Source organism: Eriocheir sinensis, chromosome 40, assembly GCF_024679095.1.
Source record: "Eriocheir sinensis breed Jianghai 21 chromosome 40, ASM2467909v1, whole genome shotgun sequence".
NCBI classification, from domain to species: Eukaryota; Metazoa; Arthropoda; class Malacostraca; order Decapoda; family Varunidae; genus Eriocheir; species Eriocheir sinensis.
The window spans coordinates 2,238,337-2,248,791 of record NC_066548.1 but is presented as its reverse complement, the minus strand read 5'-3'; the positions used below and the strand labels follow the sequence as shown (position 1 = coordinate 2,248,791).

General features: G+C 42.6%; 1 protein-coding gene and 1 long non-coding RNA gene across 13 annotated transcripts in view; both read left to right on the top strand.

Moving 5' to 3' along the window:
• LOC127009196 (single-stranded DNA-binding protein 3-like) overlaps window positions 1-10,455 on the top strand; it is a 229,248-nt gene that overhangs the window by 91,091 nt on the left and 127,702 nt on the right. For all 12 annotated transcript variants that reach the window (XM_050882037.1, XM_050882038.1, XM_050882031.1 and 9 more), the window contains exon 4: window positions 2,317-2,401. In XM_050882037.1, the coding sequence (XP_050737994.1) occupies window positions 2,317-2,401 (85 nt within the window). The remainder of the gene's footprint in view (window positions 1-2,316; window positions 2,402-10,455) is intronic.
• Window positions 7,293-8,949, top strand: LOC127009201 (uncharacterized). The gene is made up of 3 exons (XR_007761698.1): window positions 7,293-7,401; window positions 7,479-7,519; window positions 8,880-8,949. It is a non-coding gene; the product is annotated as an uncharacterized LOC127009201 (long non-coding RNA).

The window sequence follows — 10,455 nt, the reverse complement described above, 5'->3', positions numbered from 1 at the left end:
CATAATATGTTGACTTACCTGTGAAAATCCAACACATCTAACTGACTCCGTCTCAAAAATGGAATAAAAGAAGCCTAATTAGTCACCTTACTGTTAATAACTTCTAATATACGACGTTTAAATAATCTGGTGTAAGGCTCCTTCATCCTCATCTTCCTCCTCATCCCCACAGTCACCCACCCCACTCCCATCTCCTATCACCCTCACACTCACCCTTGCCATGCCCCCACACACACACACCCTCACTTCCCCCCACTCCACATCTTACCCTCACATCCGTCATCCCACCCCTTCTCTCACTCCACCTCATCACCCCTCACTCCCCCTCACCTTCCTCCGCCCACCTGTTGTTCTCGTCTCCGGTGCAGCTGAATTTGCCTCTCTCGGAATTACCTGGATGCGAGGGGTGAAATTAGCCCCGCCACGGGTATCATTGGGAGGGATTTATTTAGTTGCGCCCATTAGATTCGCTCCTGCTGTTATAATTGTTGTTGTTGGTGGTGGTGGTGATGATACATTTGGGGGTGGTGGTGTTGATGTTTAGGTGGTTGTTGTTACACGTTTTATTTCATTGGCTCATAACTTCACCTCCACCGAATTAGTAGGGAAGAGTGGGTGGAAGTAGGTGTCTGTGTGGGTGTGGGTGGGTGGATGGGCGTGTGGATGGATGCGTGGGTGTTGATGTGTTAATGATTTTGCTATATTTTGCACTCACCACCCATACATTTTATTCTTATTTGTAACCTGTGTATTTAAATTATTATGTAAGTTCAATAAACCCATATCTATCCATCTATCTGTGTGTGTGTGTGTGTGTGTGTGTGTGTGTGTGTGTGTGTGTGTGTGTGTGTGAGAAGCTCCCCGTCAGTAGTTTCTGTCGAGTCATATGGCAAGGTGGGTGTCCTGCCCCTGCCGACGACGTGAGGGGGCGGGGGTCACGAGAGAGAGAGAGAGAGAGAGAGAGAGAGAGAGAGAGAGAGAGAGAGAGAGAGAGAGAGAGAGAGAGAGAGACCCTGTGCCCCTTCTTGTATACTTTTGTTTAAATAAGAGAGAGAGAGAGAGAGAGAGAGAGAGAGAGAGAGAGAGAGAGAGAGAGAGAGCAGCGTGATACTGATGAATAGATTGGTCATGTCTGTCAGAATTGGAAGGGATTCGAACGTTGGTGCAGGAGCTGGTGTAGAGATGGCGTGACGGAGATTAATAAGAAAGAGGAGAGACAGAGAGGGAGAGAGAGGAAGAGAAAGTCGTAAAGAGAGATGAGTTGTGGCGGGGCGGGGCGGTAGTTGGGATCATTGAGGGTGAGAGCGTTGAGGTCACCCACCACCACCACCGCCCCACCCTGCCCCGAACCCACCCCGCCCCAATTTTCCCTCCTCTCCTCTCGTCGTCACTCCAAGGTCGAGCCGCCCCCCCAGCCTGACTGACGGAGGGGCATCACCGTCTTCCCACAGGCGGCCCGGGGCGTGGAGGAGGAGGAAGAGGAAGAGAAGATGAGAGAAGATATAACTATGAAGGAGAAAGGGAAGAAGGTGAAGGAAGGGAGGAGGAAAAGAAAGTAAAAAAAGAAAGGAGGGAAAAAGGAAGGAAAAGGAACAAGTAAAGAAAGACGGGATGAAGAAAAGCAAAGAAAGGAGAATGAAAAGAGGAAGAAGAAGAAGAAGAAAAGGAGGGGATTAAGAATGGCTTGCAGGAATTGTGTTTGTTGATGCATTACGAGAGAGAGAGAGAGAGAGAGAGAGAGAGAGAGAGAGAGAGAGAGAGAGAGAGAGAGAGTTTCCTTTTTTATAAGCATACATTTTTTTATACTGTACAATTCTTCCTCCTTTCCCCGCCATTGTTTTTATTCCTCTTATGTAGGGTTGGTCCCCCCCCCCCCCCCTTACGCTCCCTTTACCTCCCTCTCCCTCCCCTTACCTGTCTCCCCCTCTCCCTGCCCCCTTACCTCCGTCTCTTCCTGCCCCCCCTTACGCTCCCTTTACCTCCCTCTCCCTCCCCTTACCTGTCTCCCCCTCTCTGCCCCCTTACCTCCGTCTCTTCCTGCCCCCCCTTACGTTCCCCATCCCTTTTCTCCCTCTCCCCCTCCCTGCCCCCACTACCGCTCCTCCCACCCTTACCTGTCACCCCACCCCCCCTTAACTTCGCCTCCCTGCCCCCTTTACCTCCGTCTCCCCCTGCCTCCACCAACGCCTCCCACCCCTTCTTCTCTCTCCTCATCCCCCTCCTTACACCCCCTCACTTACCTTCCTCTCCCCTACCCTCCGTTATCTCCCTCCCCCCCATTACCATGTGCTGACGGCGTGTTGTTTTGTGTTGCAGTGTGTTCTGGGACCTGTATTGCGCGGCTCCGGAGCGGCGCGACACTTGCGAACACTCCAGTGAGGCCAAGGCCTTCCACGACTACGTGAGTATTGTGTTGTGTCCTGAGGTGTTGCGCTGTGTGTGTGTGTGTGTGTGTGTGTGTGTGTGTGTGTGTGTGTGTGTGTGTGTGTGTGTGTGTTTGCTCTGGCTCACCCTTATCTACTCCCATTGATTCTTATTGATTATTCTTTTTCCTTTGTTGGTTTCTTTTAAGTTTGTTTCTTCTTTTTCATTTGTGTTGTTCTGTGTTGTTTTGTGTTGTGTTCTCATCCCTGCTTTTAACTCTACTTTCATTGATTCTTACTGATTCTTCTTTCTCCTGTGTCGGTGTCTTTTAAGTTTGTTTCTTCAAATTTGTTTCTTCTTTCATTTGTATTGTGTTGTGTTGCTTTGTGTGTTCTGTGTGTTGTGTTCTCATCCCTGCTTTTAACTCTACTTCCATTGATTCTTACTGATTTTTCATTTTCATTTGTCGGCTTCTTTTAAGTTTGTTTCTTCTTTAATTTTTATTGTGCTGTCTTGTTTTACGTGTTCAATATGCATCTAATCCACTTGGTCTTCCTATGTTAATATTCTCTTGCTATCTCCTTCATCTCTTTCCTCACTCTCCCCATGAATTTTTCCCTGTTATAGTTTTCGTTCATCTTCGTCCTTTTCTTCTTTTCTCTCTATTCTATCTTTGTCTTTTAAGTTATTCTCTTGCCAAATTTGTTTCTTCTTTCATTTTGTATTGTTTTGTTCATGTTCGTGTTGTTCTGTGTGTTGTTTTCTCTATTCACTTATATCTACTTCCATTGATTCTTATTCATTCCTCTTTCTCATTTGTTGATTTCTTTTAAGTTTGTTTCTTTCATTTTTATTGTGCTGTCTTGTTTTACGTGTTCACTATGCATCTAATCCACTTGGTCTTCCTATGTTAATATTCTCTTGCTATCTCCTTCATCTCTTTCCTCACTCTCCCCATGAATTTTTCCCTGTTATAGTTTTCGTTCATCTTCGTCCCTTTTCATATGCTAACGTTCTTTTTCTCTCTATTCACTCTATATCTAATCCACCTTGTCTTTCCTATGTTATTCTCTTGCCATCTCCTTCATCTCTTTCCTCACTTTCCCCATTTTCCCTGTTATAGTTTTCGTTCATCTTCGTCTTTTTCATATGCTAACGTTCTTTTACTCTGTTCGTTATGTAGCTAATCCACCTTGTCTTCCCATGTCAGTCTAATATTCTCTTCCATCTCCTTCATTTCTTTCCTCACTTTTCCCATATTTTTTTCCTTGTTCATCTTCGTCTTTTTCATATGCTAACGTTCTTTTACTCTGTTCATTATGTTGCTAATCCACCTTGTCTTTCCCATGTTAGTCTAATATTCTCTTCCATCTCCTTCATCTCTTTTTTTTTTTTTTTTTTATTTTTTTTGTTCATCTTCGTCCTTTTCATATGCTAACGTTCTTTTACTCTGTTCGTTATGTAGCTAATCCACCTTGTCTTCCCATGTTAGTCTAATATTCTCTTCCATCTCCTTCATCTCTTTCCTCACTTTTCCCATATTTTTTTCCTTGACCATCTTCGTCCTTTTCATATGCTAACGTTCTTTTACTCTGTTCATTATGTAGCTAATCCACCTTGTCTTCCCATGTTAGTCTAATATTCTCTTCCATCTCCTTCATCTCTTCCTCACTTTTCCCATATTTTTTTCCTTGTTATAGTTTTCGTTCATCTTCGTCTTTTTCATATGCTAACGTTCTTTTACTCTGTTCGTTATGTAGCTAATCCACCTTGTCTTTCCCATGTTATACTCTTTCCTCACTTTCCCCATTAATTAATTTTTCCCTGTTATATTTTTCCTTTTCTTTCGCTTGTCTTATGTTCTTTTCTTTCAAGGTCTTCTGTTTTTACATCGGCTTGATCTTCTTTTGTTAACATTCTCTTGCCGTTACCTTCAACTATTCCCTCCATTTGCTTTTTTCAGTTATCTTCGCTGTTGTCTATATTTTCCTCTTCCTTGTCCGTGTATTTATTTTAGAAGCCTTCAGGTATCTCATTAATTTGACATTCCTTTAATTCTTGATATCCTCACGCATTTTTGTTTTATTGAGTGTCTTTTCATATATTTTCCTTTCTTTGTTAATCTTCGTTGCTTGATTTGTTTGGGTTCATCACCATATTTGATTAGTTAATATGTTAATCTGTGTTTTATATATTTATTGTTTTAACGCTTCCCTCCTCCTCCTCCTCCTCCTCCTGTTCCTCCTCGATATCCTCGCGCATTTTTTTAATTTTTTTATTGTGTGTCTTTTCAAAACTTTTCCTTTCTTTGTTAATCTTCGTTGCTTGATTTGTTTGGATTCATCACCATATTTGATTAGTTAATATGTTAATCTGTGTTGTATTCATTTATTATTTTACCGCTTCCCTCCTCCTCCTCCTCCTCTTCCTTAGTTTACCACCCGCTGTCTCTCCGAGGGTAGTAAATAAGTCTCCTTCAGGGTGAATAAAAATATAAGGGTGATTATTTTCTGGTTTATGATGTACGTTTAGCGAGAATTACTGGGATGTGTGTGTGCCTGTCTGTCTGTATGTCTGTCTATCTATCTATCTATCTATATCTATATAAGTGTGTCAGTTTGTCTTATCTCTTGTCTCCTTTCCTTTCCTTCCCTTTCCTTTCTTTCTTTCTTTCTTTCTTTCTTTCTTTCTTTCTTTCTTTCTCTCTCTCTCTCTCTCTCTCTCTCTCTCTCTCTCTCTCTCTCTCTCTCTCTCTCACACACACACACACACACACACACACACACACACACACACACACTGCTCCATACCAGTTTCAACCCTTTACTGACCGCCTCTCACCGTGTCAGTTCTCACCTTCTGCCCTTCCTCCTTTCCTTTATTATCGCGTTCTATTCCTGCTCCTCTATGTCCTTGTAATCACTATCCTCTTGCTCCTCTACATTCCTTCCCCTTCGTGTTCTCATATGCAGTGTTATGATATTCACTCGATAGGGCTTTGTTTTCATGCGCTTATAGGATGCCCATGTATAGAGTTGATATTGACCCCCCTAAGATGTTAAGATGTTAAGCCCCTTCCCTCCCACAGTATATATCGGCATAGTGAAGGGTAGATCAGTCGGTTCAGCATACTAATAGGCTCACACTTATACTCTTGGTGCTTTTTTTCTTATTGCTAAAGCGTTTGTTGATTAGGGTTCTTCAAAGTAAGGATTCGCGTGTTAGTTAATTAAGGTACCCAAGTTCATAAAGGTGAAGTGTGTCAGGTAAAATCCAGTGCTGGGTCGCGATAGATTACTGAGTTTCCTACTTTTTCATAAATGTTACTAAATGCTCTCTTATGTCAGGAGGCCCATAGGTTTTAGTAATGCGAAGAGGGTAGGAGGGTGATGCTTGAACGAGGACTAGATACTGTAAGGAATTTGAAGTGTTGTGAATGACCTGATAAAAGAAAATAAGGAGTCTGCAAGAATGTTACTAAATGCTCTTATGTCAGGAGGCCCAGAGGTTTTAGTAATGCGAGGAGGGTAGGAGGGTGATGCTTGAACGAGGACTAGATACTGTAAGGAATTTGAAGTGTTGTGAATGACCTGATAAAAGAAAATAAGGAGTCTGCAAGAATGTTACTAAATGCTCTTATGTCAGGAGGCCCAGAGGTTTTAGTCATGCAAAGAGGGTAGGAGGGTGATGCTTGAACGAGGACTAGATACTGTAAGGAATTTGAAGTGTTGTGAATGACCTGATAAAAGAAAATAAGGAGTCTGCAAGAATGTTACTAAATGCTCTTATGTCAGGAGGCCCAGAGGTTTTAGTCATGCAAAGAGGGTAGGAGGGTGATGCTTGAACGAGGACTAGATACTGTAAGGAATTTGAAGTGTTGTGAATGACCTGATGATAAGAATTTGAAGTGTTGTGAATGGCCTGGTAATAAGAAGATAAAGAGTCTGCAAGAGGTCAACAAGCCTATACAATACAACTTCTGCAAACTTGACTCCACCTAGCATCACTATCCATGAATTTATCTAACCTCTTAATGTATCTATCGTATTGGTATTTGCGACATGACCACCAAGCCTGTTCCACTCATCCACCACTTTATTGGTCATGAATTTAACAGCGATCGTGGCCACAATAAGTTAGATTTGTGTAGGTAACAAAAATAACTATTGAATGCATGGAGGTAAAATTGGTGGAGTCGACATCAGCCCAATTAAGTGAATCCGCCTGAGTTGTCATTTTTACGGCCAGGTGTCAGGTGTTGTCAGGTCAGGCTCCCTCTTAATGGACTCGGCCAGGCTCGCCCACCCCATCTTTTGGCCGTAAATTTGACAGTTCGTCGGCTTCACCTCAATGAATGGGATTAGCGGGCCGTGTCGACTCCACCAATTCTACCTCCATGATTGAATGCTCCAGCACCAATCTGTTGACAACGCGACGTCACAGTGCGGAGGTGACGCTCATTGGCGGCGAACGATCCACTTCCCGCGCCGCATCGTCACGCCTGCTTGTGAAAGTAAAAAAAAAAAGGCGCCATTCTCCACATTCCCCCCCCCTCCTCCCCTCTCCCCTCCACTCACACTGTAGTTAGTTTGCGCAAGCCACGTTCTTGCCAAAGTGAACGTGCCCTAGATACAAAGGGTTATGGTATGTAATGCAAATGAAAAAAAAATATTACATTAAAAAAGATCGGTGTTTTGGCTGAGGTTGTTGAAGAAAAAAAGGCTGTAACAGTGCCTAAAATCAGTAATGGGGGCGGTTAGTTTGTAATTGTCAGTAGTGAGAGGGTTAAGTTTATCAAGGTCGAGGGTGAGGAGATTATACTTGCTAAAATTGGCAGTGAAGACAGTTAATTAAGGTACCCAAGTTCATAAAGGTCAGGTGTGTTAGTAAAGTGCCCAAGTTCATAAAGGTAACGTGTGTTAGTTAATTAAGGTGCCCAAGTTCATAAAGGTGAGGTGTGTTAGTTAATTAAGGTACCCAAGTTCATAAAGGTGACGTGTGTTAGTTAATTAAGGTACCCAAGTTCATAAAGGTCAGGTGTGTTAGTAAAGTGCCCAAGTTCATAAAGGTGACGTGTGTTAGTTAATTAAGGTACCCAAGTTCATAAAGGTCAGGTGTGTTAGTTAATTAAGGTACCCAAGTTCATAAAGGTCAGGTGTTTTAGTTAATTAAGGTACCCAAGTTCATAAAGGTCAGGTGTGTTAGTTAATTAAGGCACCCAAGTTCATAAAGGTCAGGTGTGTTAGTTAATTAAGGTACCCAAGTTCTTAAAGGTGATTTGTGTTAGTTAATTAAGGTACCCAAGTTCATAAAGGTGATTTGTGTTAGTTAATTAAGGTACCCAAGTTCATAAAGGTAAGGTGTGTTAGTTAATTAAGGTACCAACGACTGTTGCTTAAATTACAGGCTCACGGAGTAGAGGGTAAAGTTTTGAACTGGGTCAAGGCGTGGCTTAGCAATAGGAAGCAAAGAGTGCAAATCAATGGTAAAAGATCTGACTGGGGATGTGTTACGAGTGGGGTCCCACAAGGTTCGGTATTAGGTCCACTTTTGTTTATTATTTATATCAATGACTTAGACACAGGAATTAGTAGTGATGTTAGTAAATTTGCAGATGATACCAAGATCGGTAGAGTAATTGAGTCGGATCAGGACGCTAGTATTCTCCAAGGTGAACTCAACAGATTATATGACTGGGCGGATAAATGGCAGATGGAGTTCAATGTAGGGAAGTGCAGTATTCTGAGTGTAGGTAGGAACAACCCCTCACATAACTATTGCTTAAATGACACTCTCATAAGTAGGTCTGGGTGAGAGGGATTTAGGGTCTTAGTGAGCTCTGATCTCCGTCCAAGGGCACAATGCATTCAAGCTAGAAATCGAGCTAATAGGGTACTGGGATTTATTTCAAGGAGCGTAAGCAACAGAAGCCCCGAAGTCTTCCTCAAACTATATTTAGCATTAGTTAGGCCTCATCTTGACTATGCGGTTCAGTTCTGGTCACCCTACTATAGAATGGATATCAAAATGTTAGAATCGGTGCAGAGGAGGATGACTAAGATGATTCAGGGGTTGAGAAACTTGCCATACGAGGAAAGACTCAAACAGTTAAACTTGCATTCTCTAGAAAGGCGAAGGGTGCGTGGAGACATGATCGAGGTTTATAAATGGATGAAGGGCTTTAATAAGGGAGACATTCATAAGGTTTTGTTGGTAAGAGAACCGGGTAGGACACGAAGTAACGGGTTTAAACTGGATAAATTCAGATTCAACAGGGACATAGGCAAAAATTGGTTTACTAACAGGGTGGTGGATGAGTGGAATAGGCTTAGCAGTCATGTGGTGAGTGCCAATACAATTGTCACATTCAAAAATAGACTAGATAAATTCATGGACAGCGATATTAGGTGGGGTTAGATACACGGGAGCTTAGGGTCAAAGGAGCTGCCTCGTACAGGCCTACCGGCCTCTTGCAGACTCCTGCGTTCTTATGTACCCAAGTTCATAAAGGTGAGGTGTGTTAGTTAATTAAGGTACCCAAGTTCATAAAGGTCAGGTGTGTTAGTTAATTAAGGTATCCAAGTTCATTAAGGTGAGGTGTGTTAGTTGCCCCCCCCCCCCTTTTTTTTTTTTTTTTTTTTTTTTCGTATGTGTCTTTTTGCATAACGGTAAAAGAACTGACCAGCTAAATCCGCTCTCTTTATTACTGGTCATATCTAATACTTTCTTCCTACACCCTCGGCATGCATTTAAGCCTTCAAACACCTGATCTTAACTATCTTCCATACTGGCCTTACCAAATACTTTCTGCCAACACCTTATCTCTACATCAACAACCTTCAAACAGATGTCCTGAATACTGGACCTAACTAATCCTTCCTTCGTACACCTTAACTCTGTACTACAACCTTCAAACAACTGACCTTTACTGTATATACTCTTTACGCTACTGACCTTGGCTGTGTAATCCTTCCTTCCAACACCTTATCTCTGTACTACAACCTTCAAACAACTGACCTTAACTGTATATACTCTTTACGCTACTGACCTTGGCTATGTAGTCCTTCCTTCCTGGACCTTAGCAATCCTAAAAGCAAATCAAAACTATATATTTCAATCCTCTTCAATACTGGCCTTGGCTAACCTCTCCTCTCTACACTTTGGCCATGCATCTAAAGCCTTCAAACAGCGGTCCAAAATTACACAAATCCTCTTCAATCCTGCATGGCCTTAGCAAAGTTCACAGACTCCAGGCCTCCTATATTTGAATCATTTGTACTGCCTACCTTTGCTGAGTAAGAAGTCGCCACGCTACTCCTGACCTTTGCTAACATAATCCTTCACATAACTGACCACACCTAACATAAGTCTCCTCTTACTGCCTTCATAAAATACCTGTTCTTGCTACTGAGGTCTGGAAACTAAACCTGATTATTAACCTCCTACGAAAGACTAAAGAAAAAAAAAAGAGGGCGGCAACTGTGCTACTACAAAGCAAACGTAATGATAAGCCAAAGAAGTTAAAATTTGAGATAACAAAAATGAGGTTGGGGTGAATTTCGCTAACGTGCGGCGGGGAAAGGATTTAGTTCAGGAATGTATTGAGGTTAATTAAGATTTACGAAGAGCGGAGTTGGGGAAGTTGGAATTTAGATCGCGTGCTGACTGGAGGGTTTGCTGTTGCACGTCACGCTAGAGGAATGGTGTAAGAGTGCATAAGAAATCAGTACGGGGGGCGGAGGGCGGGGGGACTATAATAAATACTCATTTTTATTTATTTATTTATTTATTTTTGTGCTAAAGAGGAGAGGCGGGCGCTGGGAGACGTGAACAAAAGGTAGCACAGAACAAAACTATATGAATCAGCGATAGAAAATTACGATGCCCGAGAGAGAGAGAGAGAGAGAGAGAGAGAGAGAGAGAGAGAGAGAGAGAGAGAGAGAGAGAGAGAGAGAGCGCACCAATGACTGTTTCTTGTTGTCAGGGTCAGTGCCTTGCCTCACAACAATACAGGGCTGCAAGCAATGTGTGTGTGTGTGTGTGTGTGTGTGTGTGGGCTACTTGGACGGATGGAGGCACTCACCCTTCTAT